The sequence below is a fragment of the Halichoeres trimaculatus genome, unplaced genomic scaffold, assembly GCF_033239565.1.
Source record: "Halichoeres trimaculatus isolate MK-OKI-2021-1 unplaced genomic scaffold, fHalTri1.1 fHalTri1_scaffold_3, whole genome shotgun sequence".
Classification (NCBI taxonomy): domain Eukaryota; kingdom Metazoa; phylum Chordata; class Actinopteri; order Labriformes; family Labridae; genus Halichoeres; species Halichoeres trimaculatus.
In genome coordinates this window covers 29573897-29595376 of record NW_027437181.1, presented here as the reverse complement: position 1 = coordinate 29595376, position 21480 = coordinate 29573897, and the positions used below count along the sequence as shown (strand labels likewise).

At 40.8% G+C, this 21480-nt stretch overlaps 4 protein-coding genes across 5 annotated transcripts in view; 2 read left to right on the top strand and 2 right to left on the bottom strand.

Moving 5' to 3' along the window:
- Positions 1-564: 564 nt before the first annotated feature.
- On the bottom strand, positions 565-3521 carry cox4i1 (cytochrome c oxidase subunit 4I1). Its single transcript, XM_074666421.1, has 5 exons — positions 3412-3521; positions 2546-2622; positions 1362-1526; positions 1064-1195; positions 565-895 (listed from the first exon to the last, which is right to left on the bottom strand). The coding sequence occupies exons 2-5, from the start codon at positions 2619-2621 to the stop codon at positions 759-761; spliced, it is 510 nt and encodes a 169-aa protein (XP_074522522.1). The 5' UTR covers position 2622; positions 3412-3521; the 3' UTR covers positions 565-758.
- Positions 3522-4405: 884 nt separating this feature from the next.
- On the top strand, positions 4406-8089 carry emc8 (ER membrane protein complex subunit 8). Of its 2 annotated transcripts, XM_074665667.1 has the most exons (6): positions 4406-4603; positions 4682-4949; positions 5290-5366; positions 5488-5557; positions 6616-6710; positions 6849-8088. In XM_074665667.1, exons 2-6 carry the CDS (start codon positions 4737-4739, stop codon positions 7006-7008), a joined length of 615 nt encoding a protein of 204 aa, XP_074521768.1. In that variant the 5' UTR covers positions 4406-4603; positions 4682-4736; the 3' UTR covers positions 7009-8088. The 2 variants fall into 2 exon arrangements, with proteins under 2 accessions (XP_074521768.1, XP_074521767.1); XM_074665666.1 differs by having other exon boundaries at positions 4406-4949; positions 6849-8089.
- An 859-nt stretch (positions 8090-8948) lies between these two features.
- gins2 (GINS complex subunit 2) lies at positions 8949-11017 on the top strand. Its single transcript, XM_074666961.1, has 5 exons — positions 8949-9207; positions 9366-9480; positions 9857-9956; positions 10079-10205; positions 10568-11017. The coding sequence occupies exons 1-5, from the start codon at positions 9106-9108 to the stop codon at positions 10694-10696; spliced, it is 573 nt and encodes a 190-aa protein (XP_074523062.1). The 5' UTR covers positions 8949-9105; the 3' UTR covers positions 10697-11017.
- A 1066-nt stretch (positions 11018-12083) lies between these two features.
- The window catches only part of gse1b (Gse1 coiled-coil protein b), a 223237-nt gene continuing 213840 nt past the window's right edge, over positions 12084-21480 (bottom strand). Inside the window, exons 10-17 of the mRNA XM_074666033.1 lie at positions 19454-20100; positions 18790-18902; positions 18409-18676; positions 16922-17035; positions 16367-16741; positions 15481-15819; positions 14841-14944; positions 12084-14592 (exon numbers count right to left, since the gene is read on the bottom strand). Coding sequence (XP_074522134.1) covers positions 14452-14592; positions 14841-14944; positions 15481-15819; positions 16367-16741; positions 16922-17035; positions 18409-18676; positions 18790-18902; positions 19454-20100 — 2101 coding nt within the window. The 3' untranslated portion in view covers positions 12084-14451. The remainder of the gene's footprint in view (positions 14593-14840; positions 14945-15480; positions 15820-16366; positions 16742-16921; positions 17036-18408; positions 18677-18789; positions 18903-19453; positions 20101-21480) is intronic.

Here is a 21480-nt window from a genome sequence, read left to right as displayed (position 1 = left end):
CCTATTTGTATCCACTACAACCTTCAGTTTTGGGTGGTGGCTGATAAGTGAGAAGCAAAGTTCAATGGGATTTTAGTGGGAGTCTGAAACTATATAAGAACATGTCCCTCCCCTTCATGAGGGAAAAAAAAACTCATGGTCATGTATAGGCACGTACACAACCCATTGAACTACATTTACAATCGCCATACCCACAAAGTCTCATTTTTCAAGCAGTCGTCAGGGGGTAAATTGTTCGCTTCTAGTCAAAGGAAATCTTTCTGGTCTTCATTTAAAGGCTGTTATAAAACACTGTCTATGATGTAAGTCAAGAGTACATCAGAAGGTGACCAACTGGAAAAAATACACTGAGAGATCAGCAAGGGAATTCAGCTTGTCTTACTGTTACAGCTAATGCATTAATTGAAAAAAAAATGACATGACTAGTTATTTTGAATAATGGATGATTAATTGCCCCTTACCCTTGGAAGTTCCCTCCCAAAATATGAGATCTAGTCCTTCTCCTCCCTGTTTATCACATTGAGAAGTGCGTGTCACAAAAGGAACACAATTAAAGAGAAGATGTTTATTTTTAAGTTTAGCAATTTTTATTCTTATTTCTATTATACACGATTGACCTTAGGAGGAAGTGGTCTTCCAAAACGCACAGACTGAGGTAATGTGGACAAGTGTTAAATACAGAAATAGAAGTATTCTTGTTTCTTTGAGTTGGTCTGCCTTTCTTTCAAGTATGTGAAATGGTCCTCAGGGTCTGAAATTTACTTTTTCCACTGCTTGTTCTCGTAGTCCCAGTGGGAAGAGAAGCCCTCCACTGGGTTGATCCTCATGTCCAACATCCTCTGCAGCTCCTTCTCTTTGTACTCAGCATCAAATGTGTGTGGGACTGGTCCATACACTGTAAAACAATGTGTAAACAAACTTGCATTATTTGAATGCAATCAAGCACTCTGTCAAAAATGATGGAAGCAACATTCTTCTCAATGACTGATTATTTTTGGGGAAACATTCAATCACTGCATCATATGTTCTGGAAATTTCCCAATGCTGTTTTCTGAAGACATACCAAACTTTCTCTGCCAGAGCACAATCAGACCAGTCATGCCAACTAAGAAGAACATCCCTGCAACAACAGACTTCCACTCCTTTGATCCCTGGTTCATCTCAGCAAAGCTCTGTTTGAAGCTGATGCGGTACACTGAAGATGGAAAACACAAACAATGCATGAGACAAGCTGCATTTTATGGAAACATTGACATTAATACATTTCTAATTACATTTACACAGTGCTGAAAGCAATTTAGTTGGCTTGATATATTTCAAATTAGATCATTTATAATATGCTAGGTACAGTGTAAACCTACATGCAATCTTCTCCTCGTTAGAGAGGGCAGCCCAGGAGCCCTTCTCCTTCTCCTTCAGGGACTTCTGCTCTGCACTCAGGTTCTGCACATAGCAGATATCAGGGAGGGGGTTCTCTCGCCTGTCAAAGTAGGCGGGGAGGGTGTAGTCTTCCACCTTGGCAACACCTGTAAAAAAAACAAATCAAAACAGAATGTTTCAGATAGGTCTTGATCATTTCAATTCAAAATAATTCCTCTGAAATTTCAGCTTAAATCTAGGACTTTGTTGGATTTTAAAGTAGGCCAATGCTGTGAAAGACTGGAAGAAAAATAAGCGTGGTGTTCCCACAACTGTGCTCCTATAAAATTTAATGTAGCTACTTCTCCACTGGCATTTCACTGTTTGATGAACAAGTTACCCTTGGACCATAGCTTTATCTTATAATAATGTCAAAATGTGAATGTATACTGTAGTTGTTTAAAAGTATGTCTGATTCTTCTGTCCAAAAAGTCAAATTCCTTTGTGGTTTCAACTTTATGGTAGAAGATAGTTACTAATCAATTCATTGAGTGATAAATCTAAACAAAATATCTTTCCCATGAATCTGCTGATGAGGAATTTTTGAAAAATTACTCTGTTCTTTCAGGGTACATTACTTCCTACCCCTTGACTCTGCATGTAAATAGCATAAAGTATAAGACTTGGATGTTTTTACACAAAAAAAACAACAACAAAAAAACTTAATTATCCGTAATAATAGTGAGTTAACCTAGAATTACTTCATATTATCTTAAATTGGTAAAAAGCTTTGCTCAAGCACTTTTGTCAAATGTTGTGCTTGTGGTTGTAATTTATATAATGATCTTTCTTAACCAAAGTGTACTGAAATATCAGGAAGTGGTAAGATGAGATGATTACAGCAAGCAGGTTTGCTTGCCTATGTTGTTGGGGTGTGGAGGAAGTTGGTGAGGTTTTCTAAAAGACAATGCAGCTGTGCAATGATAGACACACCTCTATTAACTTTTGAAAGTTCCCTGTTGTTTTTTTTCTCTTGTAAACAATCACCTCTTCACTCTCTGTCACTGACATTAACAGCATCAAAGTTCAAAGAGTGAAAGTGCTGGGTGTATAGGACACATAGGAAAGCATTTATTGCTGCAGCTAAAAATAGATAACACTTTGTGTCATTCCAGGTTGCACTAACCATGTCCTCCGCGTACGCAGACTGATGTTGAAATGGCACGTTTACCAACAAGGCGAAGGGCTCTGGTGGCCAGCATTCTGTGAGAAAGGTCAAATTAAAGACATTTAAAACACAAGACTCAACTATGTGAACACATATTCTAATAAGTCAGCAGATAAACACTGTCCTACAATTCTGGATCACATTCATCCTGCATAACCTATTATTTTTTCTTTGATTGATTCAAATATATTCAACCATGACAAGCAGAAATGTAATATGTTTTGATACTTAAAGACAGCGCAGTGGTCGCAGGTATAAAATAGCTGGGTTCCTTGCAAACTTCAGTTTTATTACTTATTTCATGCCTTCAGGTGCGTTTGATTTTCGTCACTAAGCTTGAGCAGCAGTAAGGACATGTGTTTATTCTTGTTACTCACTGTGAGTCCAAACTAAACACACAGCGTTCACATTAGCGTCAGAGTAATGCTACAGCCGGAGCTAGCGTTAGCTGCAAACACAAGGTCAAAGCGCCCGAGATAAACTATTACAATAAACCCGGTTCGTGAGGGAAATCCTTGCGAGTTTATTATTTTCTGATAAATAATTTCACCCATTTGAATCATCTCTACGTAAAATGCAGCTATTTTCACTACCTACGCCACAAATCTTCCACCAGAAACAGTAGGCTAAAGGCTAACGGAAGCTAGCCGGTAAGTTAGCTCGTCCTCGCTCCGACAAAGTCACTTTACAATTATTAAACAACATGAGAATGCAATTTAAACTTCCTCTCTAATACATATTCTAATCTTTGGTGATTTTACAATCTGGCAGTGTTCAATAGTGAGAGATTTATTAAGGTCGAAAAGATGCTATAAAGATACTACCTGCTGTTTTTTCCTCGCTCTCGTCTGCCAAAGGGCTCAAGGAAGTCTGAATGTGAGCGGAAATGCGTAAGCAAGTGACGTTACAGGGAAGTGAAAGAAATGGTTCAGAGGTGAAATGAGGATAGGGTTTCTTTCTTTCTTTCTTTCTTTCTTTCTTTCTTTCTTTCTTTCTTTCTTTCTTTCTTTCTTTCTTTCCAAATTAAAAAGGGCTTTCACAGTTTATTCTGATAGTTTAACTACCTGTTATTTCTCCGGAACATCGAAAGTAGTCCCCTATTTATTTATTTATTTATTTATAATTAAACTGAGTATGATTTAATAAAAAAACAATTATCTGCAACACTGATTAAAATGAAAGAAAAAAAAAGGGTGTGTTGTTGCTAGTCCTTCTGGCATGAAATATGAACATGAAATCCCTGTTTCAGAGACACCTGTCATTGACCCGTAAGTGATCCAGTACTCGAGTTTTATTATTATTTCAATAGCTTTCTGTGAAAGTTTGGACCAAACAACGTCCATTTGGTCCGTATATTCTAAAAAGTTAATCACAAATACATTTCATATGACCATTTTTAAACATCATTTGAGAGTGATAAAAAGTTAACTGTTACTAATTTCTATTTTTCTGGGCTTTAAACTGAAATGTCTCCTAAATTTAAAGATCGTACATTCTTAAACAATGATATTATACTGGTTTTAAGCCCCAAAGCCCAAAAGAGCAACGTATTACTTGTATTTTGGGCCCACTGTATTTTTTATTCCATTTATTCATTCATATATTTGAAAAAAGGATGCACATTAATTGACAAGAAGTAATGCACCTGAGATAGCCAAAAGACCAATTTTCATCAGCAGTACCTCTGCCAGATGTATTTGAGGCATATAAAGATAGAAATTGTATCATGAATGTATTATGACAATGAAAGCAATAAAGTTGTTTAAAAAAAGAAGAAAGAGGAAACTCGGTCAGTGCTGAAACAGATTTTACGGCATTTCTGACCTTCTTTACGGCACCACCGGTGCTGCAAAAAAAGACGAGTGGAAGGTGGAAGCGAGATTAGCCTGTGTGGCTAGATTTGGTGGTAGTGGGTAATTCATACATTATAAGACGACGTTTGTGGTTTTTGCTTCTTACAGAGCTTACATGATCGCGCTTGGAGGCATAGAGACAGCAACACATTCTGGCAGTGAGGTGACTGCTGAGATAGATATCTACTTTTTTCCGGGCTCTACATGTCAAGTTAGCTAACGGTCTCTTCTCATCCCGTAGCCTCTCTACTCCACAGGATCTGTCCTTACTACCGATCCGCACATTTTTAGCAACCATGCCTATTCAGCTGACAAGTCAAGCTTACTGTAAAATGGTTCTACACGCTGCCAAGTATCCACACAGCGCCGTCAATGGACTGTTGGTGGCGGAAAAGACGAAGGAGAAGAAGAAAGACAGCCACAGTGAACCAGTCCTATGTGTGGACTGTGTGCCCCTGTTTCATGGCACTTTGGCTCTCGCACCAATGCTAGAAGTAGCTCTAACACTGGTAAGTACCAGTTAATAACGCTATTTAGTACAAAACGCAATTATGCACAGAGGACCTGTAAAATACAGTTCACAAAGTGTCTAGAGCAGTTTGGGGGTTTATTATTGGGATACACCATAAGCTGTGGGTTGTGCTGCTGTTGATGTGTAACAACGGGTGATTTTGTTTGTGTGTTTTCCACTTGGCACTTACAATCAAATCATTTCACAACAAAACAGATGCATCAAATACTTTAAAAACCTTTTAAAATAAGAGTTTTCAGTTTTACATCTAACTCAAATCGCCTGAATTGTATTTCTGAAATGATTTTCTCTTTCTGTGCTTCCTTTTCCAACTATAGATTGACACTTGGTGTAAAGAAAATAACTATATCATTGCTGCATATTATCAGGCCAATGAACGCACAAAGGATTCAAGGTACGAAGATCCAAACAATTAAAAACATTTGCCATGTTTAGGGGAAAAAATGAAAATCATACACCTAATTCTTCTAGAGTGTCCTGCACTACACATTATAATTTGTTTTTCTTCCTTGCAGACCCAACCAGTTTGCAGAAAAGGTTGCTGCCAGGATTTCTGAGAACTTCAGTGAAGCAGCAATTGTTATGGTAATGACAGAACACAGAGGCTGGAGTACATGGAGTGCGCTAATGTTACACTGGCTTGCAGGTTCTCTAAATGATATGCAGCACATAAAATAATCTCTTAAGAGGAAGAAGATTGCTACAGTGCCACTTTTCCCCACCCCCATGATGAATTATAAAAATTATTACAAGAGGTCTTTTTACATTAACTGTTGTTAACGTATCCATAGTTTTTGTCTTTATCGATGGCATAATTAACATAGAGATACAGCTGATGGTATATAAAATTTTCTTTTTCCATATTTAAGTTTGGGTTGACAGAAATAATATATCTTTTCGAATGTAAACAATGAGTTTTTGTCTGCCAACAACTGTTTGCCCAGCCAAAGTAGCCAGTCAGAGCCATCTGCTGTATTTTTGTAAGAGATGGCTAATGCTACTGCGTTAGCATCAGGTCATAGTATTAACTCAATGCTGATGTTTTTATTTTGTTGTGTGAAACGGATTCTGTCTACTATTAATCATCTAGGGAATGGCTCATGCCAGTGAACTAGCGGTACATAGAGTGGCACATGACATTTCTGTCAGCCACTATATTTTAGTAGCACTGTAGAAGTAAGAGAACACTCATATCTAAAAGAGCAACAGGTCTATTTTGTTCTGTAGTGTGTAAGAATGAACATACAGGATCCAATTTAGCTCAGTTTGTGTTGTTGTTTTTAGGCTTGAAGGTTATAAGAAAAGTTAGTCCTTTCAAAATAAAAGAACCATCTGAAAAGTCATCTGCCTCCTCCTAACTATTTGAAAATAGTTTGTGAGTATTATATGGATTTGGAGCATCTTCTGCTTAGTGGTGTAAGTCTGTGCCCCAGAGGCTTTAGTCCTTGTTGCAGCGCCCACTCTTTCGACCTCAAGCCCCATCCATTTACTGCATGTCTTCTCCCACTCTCTACTTCCCATGTTTTCAGTCTTTTTAGTTTTGCTATTCAATAAAGCATAGGACAGCTGAAATAGAAGCACTCTTCTGGCAAATGTTCTTAAAGTTTAATATTACATCAATTTTCTTTCTTCTTTGTCTTTAGGTGGACAACAGTAGATTGACAATGAGCTGTTTTGAGCCTATTGTCCTTATCTATGATCATCATGAAAACAAGTGGAAATGCAGAGAAGTGACTTTGTAAGTGGTTTTCACTTGGAGCCATTTGTTAAACAACTTGTGTGAAATGTATGGAAATTCAAAACTAAGAAAGCTGTACATGAATTGCGTGTGGTTTCCATGTGAACTGACAGTCTCTTTTGTTTTGTTTGTTTTCAGTGAATGTTTTGAGGATTGGAGTGAAGCACAAAAAATCACATCTGCTCTGTTGGAGGGCAGGTCATACGAGAACTTGATTGACTTTGACAATCACTTGGATGACCTGAGGAACGACTGGACCAACCCTGTGATCAACAAGTCTGTCCTGGATCTGTGTTAAAGCCCTCATTCAGGTGTACCTTAGACACACTCATAAATACTGCTGCCATTTCAGCATGCATGATGCTACTTATCATGTAGCACAGGAGTACAAAAGTGCTGAAGTCAGTCTTTATTCCATTAAAAGGCTCCTTGTACTGACAGAGTCTTGTGGAGCATTGACCTGTAAGGCCAAAATCTTTAAAGGGCAATTGAGCACCATTCGTGCACTGTTGTCATGTGTCCACCTTCAAAAGGTGAAGCTGAATTGATGAAAGGCAGTTACGTTTTTGAATGCAACTTAACTATTTTCTGCAATGGTTTGTGTTTAATGATAGTTGTGTGAAAACGTTTGATTTTAGAATATTTGATCTATTTTTTTCCTCTTAAATTTTATAGCCATTAGCCATACAGAGATCAAGTTCTAAATTATAAAACACTTTAGGTGATGATTGTAAAACTGAGATATGATATAAATAAATGTTCTTTATTGAATTTCTAGTTTACAGCAAAACAAAATTCACATGCAGAACTGTAGTCTGAGTACCTTTGTGGGCTGTTCAGTATAAAAGCACTCCTTAAATAAAGCAGATAAGATGAGAATCTTAATGGTTTTGTACCATCAGACTACATAAAATGCCATCCTTAGTACCTCTGGAGATGCACCAGCAACAACAATGTGATGATTGAATCCAGAGTCGTTTCAATGACTCGTGTTTACACAAACATTTCTGTGATGCATGTGTCTCTTGTTATTGCCACTGGTGCACTTCAGAATGTCATTTTCAATAACGTCTACATTTTGCTGTTTGATTGCTGGTTTGGGAGATTTGTTTAGAGGAATAACAAAATATATCAGATCTCAGGCATGTGTGAATTTAGTTTCAGAAATTAGCAAATTGTATTTATTTATACTTAAATGACCTCTTTAAAACTTACTATTTAACAAAGTGTTGTAAACATTAATATGCTTCATGTGAAGATGCAAAACTACCTTTGTACTTGAGATTAGAATTTAATCAGTAAGAGCTAATTGATAATTGTGTGGCACCACATTTTTTACTGAAATTTTATGAACTGAATGTACAATTAAACTTTTTAAAATACCCAAATCTTTGTGACCTTCTTTGAAACCATCTTTGCTGTATATCTTTCACAAATTACATAATGAAATTTTTTAACTATCCTGTCACAGCTACATTGATGTAATAGGTCATTTGGCACACACAATTATTCAGAATGCTAGAGCATAAAGTTTATTTTGCAGTAAATTTTCAAGTAATAATGAATTGGGTATGCCAACAGTGAAGTAAATAAGAAATGCAGAAAAGCATCAACAGCTGATGAGTCAGAGAAACTGTGAAGACATTTAATTGCATTTTCCTCAAATACAGAACATGGAATTGGATTTAGACTGATTTCTTATTATTTTGTTGTCACTTTTTTTTGTTCTTTTTTTCAACATGCATTCGACTGCTCCGGATAGCCTATACCGTAGACTATGGATTTTTTTTTTTTTTTAAGTTTTAATTTTAAGTTTCTTAAATGCAAAGCTGCCTGTTGGTCAGCTTCTAACTATGAGTTTCCCCGTAAGAAACCTGTAGTTCTGTCAAAAATACAACGTAAATAACTAAAATAGTTATAACGGGTTGAAACTGGTTTCTCAATGACATTTGTTAAAAATTTATTTTTATTTTTATCTGAAATCATTTACTCCTCCTTAAAGTGTAGTTGTGTCGTATCAGCCAAGTTGGCTAACACTGCCATCTGGTGGTATCTATCTATTATCGTTGTTTCTGTCACGTGACCTACTTCCGTTTTCTGTCTAACGCAGAAAGATAAGGAAGTAATTACAAATGTTCGGTGTCTTTCGAATTTATAGTCTATTGTTGAACCCTCATTGTGTAAACGCTCTGAATAGTTGGTACTGCGTTGACGGTCCCCGCGTAGATATCAAAATGATAATTTTGAACCAAGTGAAACACCAACTGGACGACACTTCCTGTGGATGACGTCGTCGTCTCATCCGGGTTATTCGTAGTAGTTTGTGTCTTGCAGCGCGGGAACGACAAGCATTGTGGATGTGGAGGTGAAGTTTTAGAAACAAACATAATTCACAATGCAGACATGTATGGATCCCTCTGAGGTTGAGTTCCTCGCCGAGAAAGAAACTGTGAAGATTATACCAAACTTCAGCCTCGACAAGATCTACTTAATCGGGGTAAGTGACTTTAAATCTGATCTTTCGTGTTGAAATTTGTTTCGATGTTAGCCTGACCCGCTAACATTGTTAAGTTTCTGGTGTGGGTCAGTAGTGTTAACCTTGGTCAGAAAACTTTGTGTGCGGTTCTGTGGGTGAAGTCTGACTGTCGCCCTTAGGGTGATCTGGGTCCCTTCAACCCTGGACTGTCAGTGGATGTCCCTGTGTGGCTGGCCCTGAATCTCAAACAGAGACAGAAATGTAGGATAGTCCCCCCAGAGTGGATGGATGTTGGTAAGACTTACTTTTCACTGTACATCATAAAGGATATATGGCGAGTTCAGCTCAACATACGTCTTTAGCCTGTGCATGTGACTCACAACATTTTACATAACTTAACTTCATCTTTATGCAGCGTCACTGTAGATTTTTGATGTTTGTTTTTGCAGAATACATCAAACTTTGTCTGCACAGAATATTTATTTGTATGATTTATTCATTGCTTGACTATAGCTTTAATGTAATGTGCTGTCAGCTTAAAGTTTAAATACTTTTATTTACTTGTCAGTATCACTCCTCCTTGATTATTCCTCTGAGAGACATTAATTCTTGTGTTTTGCAATTGAGCAGTCGACACATATCTCACATACCTGCTGTTAATCCTGTGCAGAGAAACTGGAGGAGATGCGAGATCTGGAGAGGAAAGAGGAGACCTTTACGCCCGTTCCCAGTCCATACTACATGGAGCTGACCAAATTGCTTCTGAACTAGTGAGTCATATCAAACCATTGATTACTCTGCTTATGATGTTTATTAATGTCAAAGAGTTTGTATAAATAGTCCTTCACAGTATGTGTCTCTTTTCCTGATGACTGTCTGTGTGTACCTGCAGTGCTTCTGATAACATCCCAAAAGCCGATGAGATCCGCACGCTGGTTAAAGACATCTGGGACACTCGTATCGCCAAACTCCGCCTCTCTGCCGACAGCTTCATCAGTCAGATGGAGGCTCATGCCAAGGTGATGATTTTTTAGTTTCCAAAAATTAGAAATGTACTTCAATGTTAGTTAGAAACATTTTTTCACATTGATTACTTTCAATGATCACTTCATTGACAAAATGAGCAGAAAATTGTTTTGATTATTTCAAAACTTGTTCTTATTTTAGTGCCAAAATACTAAGTAGTGTTTTTCTTTTAGCTGAACTGATAAGAAATTAGGATAATAGCAAGCACTTAAATATTAAGCTCCAACAAGCATTGTCACATGATTAAAAAGATAAGTTCATTTTTCTGGTAAGATATCTTTATATATAGATATCAAGAGTTGTGACTAAAACTGTGTGTGTCTCCTGTCCCACTGTGCCTCTTCCTCCCCTGTAGCTGGACAACCTCACTCTGATGGAAATCAACACCATACGATCGTTTCTTCTCGACTCTCTCAACTGCATGTTCAAACTACGGACCAATCTGCAGCCAGGCTCAAGTAAAGGACAGTTCACAGACTACTGATGTAGACGTTCAGAGCCAGATCTACAGGTGTGGGTGTTCTCCAGCACTGGGGTTAAAACCCTGGACCAAGCTGACTGACTCATGAGGCTCTTCATTATTCACAGACTGTTAGCACAGGAGATGAATTCACAAGGTTCACACTGATGTCTGAATTAAACAATGTCAGTTTTGCTCTGTTATTTCAAGAAGTTGTTCATTTTAGGGACACTTTTATTTTTTCAGGCCTCAGCGTTTTCTCTTTTACTTTTTTTGGTCTTTTTGGCGTGTGTTCATATTTAAATCTGTACAATGTTTGTAAGAAGTGACAAAATAAATGTATTTGTGTAAGAAATGTTTTTTCTGTGAAATCGTGTTGAAGGAGAATGTAGTCCCACCTTGCTGTACCAAGATACATAATAACAGTATGCCCAGTGTATTTTTGAGATAGAAGTTGAGCTTCGTAAAAAGCTGAATTACAGGAAGAAAAACAGTCTTTTTTTCACGAGTGACATTTTTAGCACAGCTCAAAGTAAAAATGGTAACTTTCTTGATTTAGTTTTTCTTAGTTTTACTGCTATAAAAACACTCAAAAGACTACTCTGAGTAATTTTAAGGTTAGCATAACTTCAAACTAATGAAAGGTGATCATATTTGTGGACAGAATTATTTTCTCTCCCTAAAAACTACTCAGAGTAATGTAATTTTACTTGTAGGTCAACAGGACAAGGATAATCTCCCATTTTATCATTGTATGTATCGTCCAGTATCTTGAACAGAAGCACTTCCTGAAAAACTTTTTTAAAGGAGGCATTTTGCTCATTTTCAGGCTCCACATTGCCTTTCTGTTAATTTGTAGTAACTTTACGAGATTGTCAAATATTCTTCAATTACCTCATTAATTTCACTCTGAAACTCTTCAGTTCCCCAGCCAGGACTTGTGAAGCCTCCTTCACCGTTGCCTCCATTGTTACAAAATCAGGCTTCTCAGTTTAACATGACAAGCTAAGAATTATGTCTCCTCATGTTTTGGACCCTAAATTCAACCTAGAAAGTTTGGAAAAGCAAAAAAAAAATGTCCTCAAGGTTTACTGATTGCTGGTAGCATGTAACTGTTGGACCAAGATTTTCAGTGCACGATAACTCCTACACGTTACCTAACAATTTAAAACTTGATATCATTATTTTTTAGGTAAAATATGAAAAGAATGATGCCCCTTTGTTAGAGTTATGATCTGGAAGAACTCCAACGCTCTTGACAGCTACAATTCACTCCAGCCAGTAAGGAGTATAAGTCTGCAAGTTAACAGAGCAATGTGGAATACATGGGGGCACATGGCTCTATTTACTTTTGTGAACTATTTTTTTAATATTCCCTTTAATGAGCAAAAGTTCCACAAACAGACAAAGGTTGATATTGAACATTTTTGAAATATTTTATTTTCTTTTTTGTCTGAAATCACAGCCATATATTCATAAATACCTAATTACTACATTCAACAAAGAATATATTACATTACAATGAATTCAAACAAGTACATTTTAAAAACAGGATTTCACAGCATCTAGACATCCTCCACTGAGTGATGGGGCTATTGCATCGGCGTGCGCGGGCTGGAGAGACACAGGGCGGCTGGGTGAGGGGGCTCGCTGTACTGCACCTCCCTCCCCAGGTTGTTGGCAGCTTACCTCAGCACGTGGACCCCCTCATTGACTGACAGGCTGCACTCTTCTGCTCTGTGAAAATGACCGACTACACTCTGGATCCACCTGCTGAACTGGCTTACACTGATTCTTGGTGATGCGTTTGGGTAAAAGGGGCTTTGTGTGGTTTCGTGACATGCACAAATTGAAAAGGTGTGAGACGCACAGTAGACACTCTGAAATGTAAAGTCCCTGATCACTGATGCTAAGAGTACCGAGTCCAACAGGTAGACTGCAACTCACTCACATGCTCCCAAATCTTTGAGGCACTTTATTGATAAACTGTATGCAGGGGGAGTTGTGCTTCAGTGATTTTACAGATGAATGTTCTGCACAGTTTCCAAGTTCATCACCAACTATCCAACCATCTTCACTTACGCAGTTTAACTTCAGCGGTTTATGAACCTTAAAGGCTGCTTTTTGGGATCTCCAGCTGCATGTCTTACAGCGTATAAGAGCAGGAGGAGATTGTAAACAGGTTTCAGAAACATTTCATCTGATTTTATGAATCTGCTCAGTGATTTGAAACATGTTGGCAACTTTGGATAATGATGGTCCTCGAGGGGGTTAAAAATCAAATGGTGGTGTCCAGAATTGGAAGATGGCCATTGCGATTTGAATGTTTGGCTTTCTTTTTGCAACATTATTTCAAATTAAAAATCCAATATGCTACAGCTTTTCATTTTGGCACTGTGTCTCATGGCTGCTGATAAGGGCTTGATCTTGTAAGGCATAACATTATGCAAACCGTCATATTGTTTGAGTCCAATGTTAAAAAAAAATGTCTTCAAAACTTAGGTGGCAGGTCCAGTGGAAGGATAAAGCATCAAAAAACAGATTCTTCAGCTGGCTGCTTAAGAGACTTCATGTCTTTACAAAAGAATCAAGTATTTCAAATTAAAAAAAAGGAAACAATACAAAAAAACACGTCACTGTGGATGTCAGCTGCTCTCTGTGTGATATCCAGCTAACTCTTCATGCCAACAGGGTTTCTGACATGACATTCAAACAGACACGTTCCCCTGCTGGAGGGGAGGACAGGGCAGAAGCTGTGTCTCAGGACCTCTGTGTAATCTTAGCTGAGCTCAGATGCTGTATGGGGTGGCTGCGGATGGTTCAGGGGAGAGTAAAAGGTGGAGTGTGTGTCCTGTTTGCTCTCCCACTCAGGTAAATGTCTCAATGAGCTGTTCTGGCCAGCAGCAGTACAAACACTAAAAGCAAGGCTTTCTTTTCCAACCCAAAAAGCATAAACATATAAAAATGGCAGGCTTTTTTCTTTTAAAAGAACAATGATTAAAGTAATAAAAACATACAAAATTCTTTTAAGTCTTCATATTATTTACAATACAAGGCTGAAGCACCTTTTAAAATTCTTATTCTCAAATTTCTATTTCGAAATAAAACATTTCCTTAATTCTTTCCAAAAATGTGCATTTTTTTAAGTTCTTCCCTAATTTTGAACAGTTCTCTGCTGTAACACAGTACCACCAGGTAGTTCTTCAGCTTTTATTCATAAGTGCATTTCCAGTTCAAAAAGCTCATGTGGCCACCGCGATAAATTTCAGTCCCGACTGGCCAGAAGCCTTTGGAGCGTTCAAGTCTTTTGACAACAGCCCTGGGGAGGTGGGGGGGTGGGGGCAGCTGCTCCCTCATTGGCAGGATTGTCTGTGTAGCTGTGGTGGTGAGGGATGCAGGGAGCGCACAGCAAAGCGGCAGGGACTGAAGATACTGTGAGAAGCAGGTGCGTGTGTGTTTCTTTGTGTGTTTATGTTGATCTTCAGGTGCTCCTGTCCCACGCTGTCACTGATGTCAGGGTTGGCTACATTGGCACACACTAGTGGCTCGTGGTTCAGTCCCTGGCTGGCCACAGCACTGCCGGTCCTTCACTGTACGGTCCTGCATCATCCATCTGTCCATTCACTCCATTCATTCATTAATTCACTCATTCATCCCATCTAGCCAGGCATGTTCTCCTCCATGGAGCCATGTGGACCGGGCTGTGAAAAATAAACTCTGGTGTCAGTCTGAAAGGGGCGCTGGGTGGGCTTGGGGGTCGTAAGGTGGGCGTGTCGGGGTCACCTGGGAGGGTAGCCCTTGTAATGGCTGCCTCTTGGCCAGTGTGTCTGTGGCAGCGTCAAACACTTCCTGAAGTGCTCCAGCTCTGCTTGTAGCTTCTCCCTTTCCACCGCCAGCTTTTGTCTCTGTGACATCAGCTCCTACAGGACCAGAGGAGAGACAGAGGACATGAAGTTAACAAAAAATCACTGACACTGAGGACGAGTGCTACACAAAAAAGGGGTAAATAAAATACACCTTCTTTAAACAATGCTCTATATGTGCATGTGATGTACACCCATAAAAGAGGAAGGACTTGAACATATGAGTTGTTCTATGGATATAGTGCAGCTTCAAATAACTCACAGTGTTAGAGATTAATAACTGTAGCATTGTGTTTGTGTCTTACCCCCATAGTGTGAGACAGCTGCTCAGCAGTCAGACTGAGGTTGTAGTTCTGAGCTTCTAGTCTTCGACACTGATTCTGCAGCACATGTCGCTCCAAACTTTGCTCTACAAAACAAAATCAGAATGGTTAAAATGGTGAAAGAGACCCAGAGAGTTTAGACTTAAAAGGGAATTGAGCATCTTTGCAGGATCTATTTAATCTCCACATCCATACTACAAGAAAAGTTTAAAACTGAAAACTATATCAGAGCAAGAGTAAACAACAGATGTGATCACTTAAGGAGGCACTACAATATGCCGGTGAAATGTTAAACTGATTTTTGGTAACCAACTAAAAGAAACATTTCCTATGTATGAATGAATTATGTCTCACAGAGGGAAACACTGCTCTCTAGTGGAAAGAAAATGCTACAACTACTGATCGTATTAACACAACCACAGAACACAATGCACCTGTCCACTACTTACAGAACATTTCAGCACATTATTAACCAAACTGCATCATGGCATGTGAAAGCTTCTTGGCTCGATGATTGATGCCCTGACTGGTGTGGTACACATATGTCTGCATTCATGGATTTTTATTCTAAGCCGTCTGTTGAATCAATTTTAATAGACCAAAGAAAATAAAACCAACTCACCTTCAACGTATTCCTGATATGCTTCAAATATAGATTCAATCCCCCGCCACTTTGAAGCAGGAGCCTCCTCTTCCTCATCATCCTCCTCCTCCTCAGAGTCATCTGGACCAGACAGGTCCTCCCTCGTCCCTGAGGCCTCCCGGTGGTGTGGTATGGAGAAGTGCTGCCCGTTGGACTGAGGGTGGGAGTGTGAGAGCGGATGTGGAAATGGGTGTGTGTTTGTGTGGGACTGTGAATGAGGCTGTGGCGGTCTGCTGGGGGCGCTCTGAAGCTCTGGAATGTTGTAGTGAACCGACGACTCCTGGAGGTGAGACGACTCTGACATCCCTGAGGCTCCACCTGAAGGAGGAGGAGAGGATGAGTCAGTTAATCTGGGGCTTAAATGATGATTAGCTGGAAGCATGGGTAATCTGCAGGTTGTTTTCAATAAACAAACGATTCATTATTGTATCAGACAAACACACAAAACCCACAGATTGTCTTTTAGCCACAATAAAACCACAGCAAACATCCAAACAGTTACATTTACAGCAGGGACCTTTTTTTTTTTAAACAAACAAAAAAAAAATCACATAATTCTCAGAACTGAAAGCATTGCTAATAATGTTTAGCAATGCTTTCAGTTCTAGACATTTCACAAAAATTACATGAATATATCTTCAAGAGGCTTCAATATTTTGAACTGGTGTTTTTTCTATTTACCAAGAATAAAACTATATATCACCTTTACGGTTTCTTAATGTTTTCTGACCAAACTTTTTAATTTATTCCTTCATTTGAAAACAACAAGACCGATATACTAATAGTAAGATGAAAATAACAGTGGAAATTATTTTTATATATATTCTACCATAAATCTTTGTCCCTGCAGCTGGCGCAGCTTTACCTTTGTGTTTCTGCAGAGCCTTCTGAGTGGACTGAAGCACAGATTCATGAAACTGCTGAGCAAATTCCTCTGGAGTGAAGCTATCCCAGGGTTTGGTGCGTCCATTGACGCTGTGAAGACCTTCTTTCGCCTGCAGGGGGAGCGGAGGCCGCAAGCTGTTCAGCAGGCTGGAGCTCCTCTTAGGGATCGGCCCCTCACCGGGCCCCCGGGCCTTGTCTGGGTAGACAGCTGGAGAGGGGGGTTCCTTTGGTCTTAATGTCTCCCCGAGGGGTTTTGGATGGCCATTGGGGGATGCTGGGCACTGCGAGGGGGGGCTATGTGGTCTGACACTGTGGTAGTCTTCTGATTCAGAGGGAGGCGGGGCTAATGTTGAATCTGTAATCATATGAACATGTGTTAGTCCTGAAGAGGTCAAGACCAACATCACTACAGATGGAGCACCACGGCACGAAAGTGTGGATGCATTTCCTGATCAGATTCACCTTACCGTACGAATAAAAAAACACAACTCTAACCTGATACTACAGAGCGCAAGTTATTGTTCATTAGTCTCACCAGAGAGCGGTGCTGGAGGGCTCTTACACAGCGGATGAGGGGCATGCCTGATGGTATCCAAGGTTACACTCTTTTCTTTAATGGCCTGAAGCAGCTCCACCACCCTTTCATTATCTGAGACAGAGAGAAAAAACATGACAAGTAAATCTTTGTCCCATTAGACTCGCTGTATGCAGTTAGTCACTATTTCACAAGCACCTATTTCTCCTCAGTGGTGTGTGTGTGTGTGAGAGTCTGTGTGTGTGTGTAAGGAGGTGGAGTGTGGGAGGCTGTGCGCTGCCATCTGTAGGCAGCAAACAGTAAATCAAGAGGATTAGACGAGGATCACTGTAAGCCCGCTGCTGCCACTCCCAATTCCTCGTCAGTATGAGTGAGTGAGTGAGTGTGAGTGTGTGTGTGTACATGTGTGTGTAATTGTCTAGGGACTGAACCTTGACAGTAGTCTGCTCTGCTAACCAGGGCGCTGTAAAGCTTTACATTATGCATACACTGTATAATGTATGCTGCATATAATAGAGAGGTTTAGGGGAGCCATGTTCATTGTTTGACCTCTGTATGATTGCCTTACAGGCTTGAGTCAACATGTTAATGAGCAGACGGCACATTTAAAGCAGGCAGGGCTCAGCCGAAGTGAAGTGTCAGCAGGATCTAGAGCCAACTGAGGATGACTACAACCCTCCAAAAGCTAAACGAGCGTGCAGTCAGTCTCCTTTTTCACTCTGCTCAAATGAAATGCAAAGACATGATATGAGTAATGGATGAGGATGTTTCTGTGTCGTGTAAAGGGCACCAGGTCACTGTGACGCTGAGGTTTATAGATAGCTCCCTGAAGCCTTGGGATAATAAAAAAAATTACCTTCTTTTAGTTACCAAATTTTACCGCTGAAGGCACTGAAAGACTGTCTCGGGGATTTTACTCTAATGACGGCCATGGTTCATTTAATTAAGAATAGCTAAGAGGGATTGTTGTGCACGATTAAGTCTTTCAGGATTAATTACTTCAACATATTTAAACAACAGTCAGTAAACAATCACCAGGTTTCTCAAAGTAGAGCGAACATGACTTTGGTATTTGGGACTTTTATTCTCAGGAGTTCTTTTTGAAGGGATTTAAAGGCTCTTTTGGTTGACCGCGTTTCTACAGAGGTCTGAACGCCCATGAAGAGTACACAAATTAATTGTAGTGTGAAACAAGTGAGGCCTGTATTCTACCAGTCAGAAAGTTTTAAACATCTACCCCAAACTCCCTGTACTATGAAAAGTGCTATCCCTATCCACAGAGCAGGGAACATTTTATGGGTACAAGAAATTTCCAGGGACTTCATTAAGACCCTGTTACCAGTGGAATCACACTGAGTACCTTTAAAAGTCCCCAGTCCCAGGAGGAGAGTTCCTGCAGCGGATATGCTGCTAAGGTAAATTAAAAGTGTGTGATGGAGCAGTCACCCACTTCCTTTCATCGGTGTACCTGTTTAAAGCATTCTTACCTTTCCTCTGCTGCACAGTGACGTGGGACAGTCTGAACATGGTAAGAAAGCGCTTCTTGTCCTCCAGTTCTGGGGCTCGGTCCATCTCCTCCGGGGTGAAGCGCGTGCTGAGGTGTGGAGGAGGAGGTGGGGTGCGTTTAGATTGCGAGGCAGGCGGCGAGGGGCTTCGCTCCCTGAGCATTCTCCTCCTCTTCCTTCTCTTCTGATGCACCAGCTCATCTCGCCGGCCCACAGTGGTGAGGCCAAACACTCCCAGGAAGTCCAGTTTCTGTGCCGAGATGAGATTAAAAAAAAACCTCAGTGGAGGATTTCTTTTCTGGTTTCCGGACCTCTTACATGAGTCTCCATGAAAGGTAGCATATGTGTGAGCAGGTGAGTTACCTCTGTGGAGTCATCCAGCTTGAGTGGCGGCTGCTCTGCTACTCTCCTGAGATGGGCTCTCACCTCCTCCTCATCACTCTCATCATATGAGTCATCCAGCTCATAGTAGTAACCTGCAGCAAACAAACAGGTCGCTAATGACGCTCCACTTTCAAGTCCTCTGATAAAGTATGACTGTTAAATCAGAGAAGTGAGAGCTGCCAACACACAGTTATCACTCAAATCATCAGCAGAGAAAACCTGAACGAGACTCTTTGTCGGCTAAATGCATGTTGTTGTTTTTTTAAGCTGTCATTGCACAGAGGCCTCAACATCTACAGAAAAATGGACAGAGTGATTAAATGTTATTTCTAATCAGAATGAAAGCATTTATCCAAGCTGCACTTCACCCTGTACACAGAGGTACAGTCTTTAATACAACGACCTGTTTAAAAGCCCAATTCTCAGATCTTATCTGTAAGTTTTCCCTCCACATTTCCTGTTAAATATTAGTTCCCAAAAAGAACCTCAGTTAAAAAATAGAAAGGAGAAACAGAGTGTAAAAGTTTTGCACTAAACAATCACATCTGACTCAACTAGCTGTGCATGATTCTGGGAGACTTTCCACATGAGGGAAGACTGTGTGTTATCAGGTGCAGTGCAGCAGTGTGCACACGGTGTGTACCTTTCTCCCTGGCCTCCCTTCTCCGTCTCTCCTCCAGGTCCAGCTTGCTGACCGGCCGTCTGTGCTGCTGCAGGAACTCGTCATAGATCAGAGTTGTTTCTGGACCCATCCCCAGAGTGGGTACCTGTCCAATCCCAGACCCAGCGACCAGTCCTAATCCCTGTCCATGTCTGCTGTGTCCTGGGTGTCCCTGCAGGCTCTTAAATCCAGCATCTCCTCGTTTAACAGCCCCCTCCAGATCATACTGACTCGTCAGGGACAGCGATGCCCTCTGCTGGCTGAAGAAGCTCTGAGTGGATTTCTCCAGATCAGCGAGGAACGTGCTGGGCTCAGGCAGGCCCGGAGGACCTCTCAGAGGAGCATACTTCTCCATGGCTCCCCCATCTCTCCTCCGTGGCCCGTCCTCGTACTTGGAGGGCCCCGGAGGCAGCCTGCTGAGCTCGTAGTGTCCCATCCCTGAGGGCTCGTGGTTACGTCTGGACTCTGAGGTTGTTTCTATTAGCGATGCAGGGTTCCACAGGGTGGTGGGAGGAGGAGGGTGGTGGTCCCGTAGAGGCTGGGGAGGCTTTGGGGAAATGAGGGGAGGAGGGGCACCTAGATGAGGGTGAAGGTCCCGGCTTCCTGGTTCATGGTGATTTGGTACGGATCTGTACAGATACAAAGGAGCAGGGTCAGTTTTAACCGTTGGAAATTCACCACAGTACCTCTGAAATCCACAGATGTTTTCTTTTACCTGTGAAGTACAGAGAAACACCACAGTGCTCGTACACCTTGCCCATTTCCCTTCATCCCTGTCATTGTGTGTGTGTGTATGTGTGTGTGTGTGAGTGTAAGGCAGTTTTATCAAGCCCAGACAGAGTAGCCCAGAGCAGAGTGAGGATGTGGCCAAGGCACACAATGTCCTCCAGATATGCAGGCGTGTTTTTGATCTGTCGGGTCCTTGTGGCATGCACAGGAATACACACATGCACACAGACACAAACACACACAGATGAAGGGAGGAAGCTCACAGAGCTTTTACTAAAGAAGGAGCCAGGAAACTGTACTCCTGACAGACAGGCAGGTAGAGAGGAGGATGACTGACATGGAGAAGGGAATGAGAAAGATGGATTTCTCATATCATCTTTATTAATATGAGAAAGTGAATGAATTAAAAATAGAGACATGAATGACAGCGGTGAAAATGTTACAGTAAGGAGGGAAGAAAGGCAGATGGCTGATGGACACTGTCTCAAGCTTCTTTCCAAATCCAGCCTGGCAGGAGGAAACACTGCATGACCAGTCTAATGATCAAAGCCTTCCTGTTTGCGTTTGCATTACTGTGTGTTGGTGAGTAAATGTGTGTGTTATCTTCAATCTGCAGCCTGCGAGCTGTGATTGGGCGATTACACCGTAGGGTTACTGATAGCAGCAGACGTGAGTGTGTATCTCTCCCGTCCTACCAGTTCAGCATTAACCACAACCTCACTTTGGATTTAAACACAACAACACAAACACAAACACAGGCACAGTAACAAAGGAGGGTAAGCAGGGAGCTTATGCTGTGCAAGGTTGAGAGGATTAGCTGAGAATTAGCCTTTGTGTATCTTAGCTGTCCAACTCGCTGCCTGTTTGAAACCCCTGTGAACTACTCATGAAACAGCAGTCATCAGGACCCTCTCTACACCCTGCAACAAACCTAAACATAGCTGCCTGTTTGCCCACATGTCAGGCCTGGAAGGAGGCTTGGACAGAAATAGAGTCGACGTGACGCTTCTGACAGGGTTTATCTTTTTTCCAGTCCTGCCTGAAAACAAACTTCTAAAGCCTGCCAGCTTCCGAGGCTTCAAAACACAGGCACAACTGTCCCTGTTGGGCTAACAGAGGCAGCCAAACACCCCAAAAATAGTGTTTGCACAGAGAACACACACTCATTTTTGCGTGAAAGAGACCCCAGTGCTGCTTGATTGTTTCAGATAACAACAGAAAAATGCATATTCCTGCTCATGTGGAAATAAATACTGCCAGGGCTTTCAGTCAGAAATCTA

What these genes read in the sequence shown, in the direction of transcription:
- cox4i1 (XM_074666421.1), bottom strand. Translation starts at nt 2,621, where the DNA reads ATGCTGGCCACCAGAGCCCTTCGCCTTGTTGGTAAACGTGCCATTTCA. An exon ending in CTGCGTACGCGGAGGACATG is followed by an intron (nt 1,527 to 2,545) that starts GTTAGTGCAACC and finishes TTTTTTTTACAG; the next exon opens with GTGTTGCCAAGGTGGAAGAC. An exon ending in GCTCTGGCAGAGAAAGTTTG is followed by an intron (nt 896 to 1,063) that starts GTATGTCTTCAG and finishes ATTGTTTTACAG; the next exon opens with TGTATGGACCAGTCCCACAC.
- gins2 (XM_074666961.1), top strand. Translation starts at nt 9,106, where the DNA reads ATGCAGACATGTATGGATCCCTCTGAGGTTGAGTTCCTCGCCGAGAAA. An exon ending in ACAAGATCTACTTAATCGGG is followed by an intron (nt 9,208 to 9,365) that starts GTAAGTGACTTT and finishes TGTCGCCCTTAG; the next exon opens with GGTGATCTGGGTCCCTTCAA. An exon ending in CCCAGAGTGGATGGATGTTG is followed by an intron (nt 9,481 to 9,856) that starts GTAAGACTTACT and finishes AATCCTGTGCAG; the next exon opens with AGAAACTGGAGGAGATGCGA.
- emc8 (XM_074665666.1), top strand. Translation starts at nt 4,737, where the DNA reads ATGCCTATTCAGCTGACAAGTCAAGCTTACTGTAAAATGGTTCTACAC. An exon ending in TAGAAGTAGCTCTAACACTG is followed by an intron (nt 4,950 to 5,289) that starts GTAAGTACCAGT and finishes TTCCAACTATAG; the next exon opens with ATTGACACTTGGTGTAAAGA. An exon ending in GTGAAGCAGCAATTGTTATG is followed by an intron (nt 5,558 to 6,615) that starts GTAATGACAGAA and finishes CTTTGTCTTTAG; the next exon opens with GTGGACAACAGTAGATTGAC.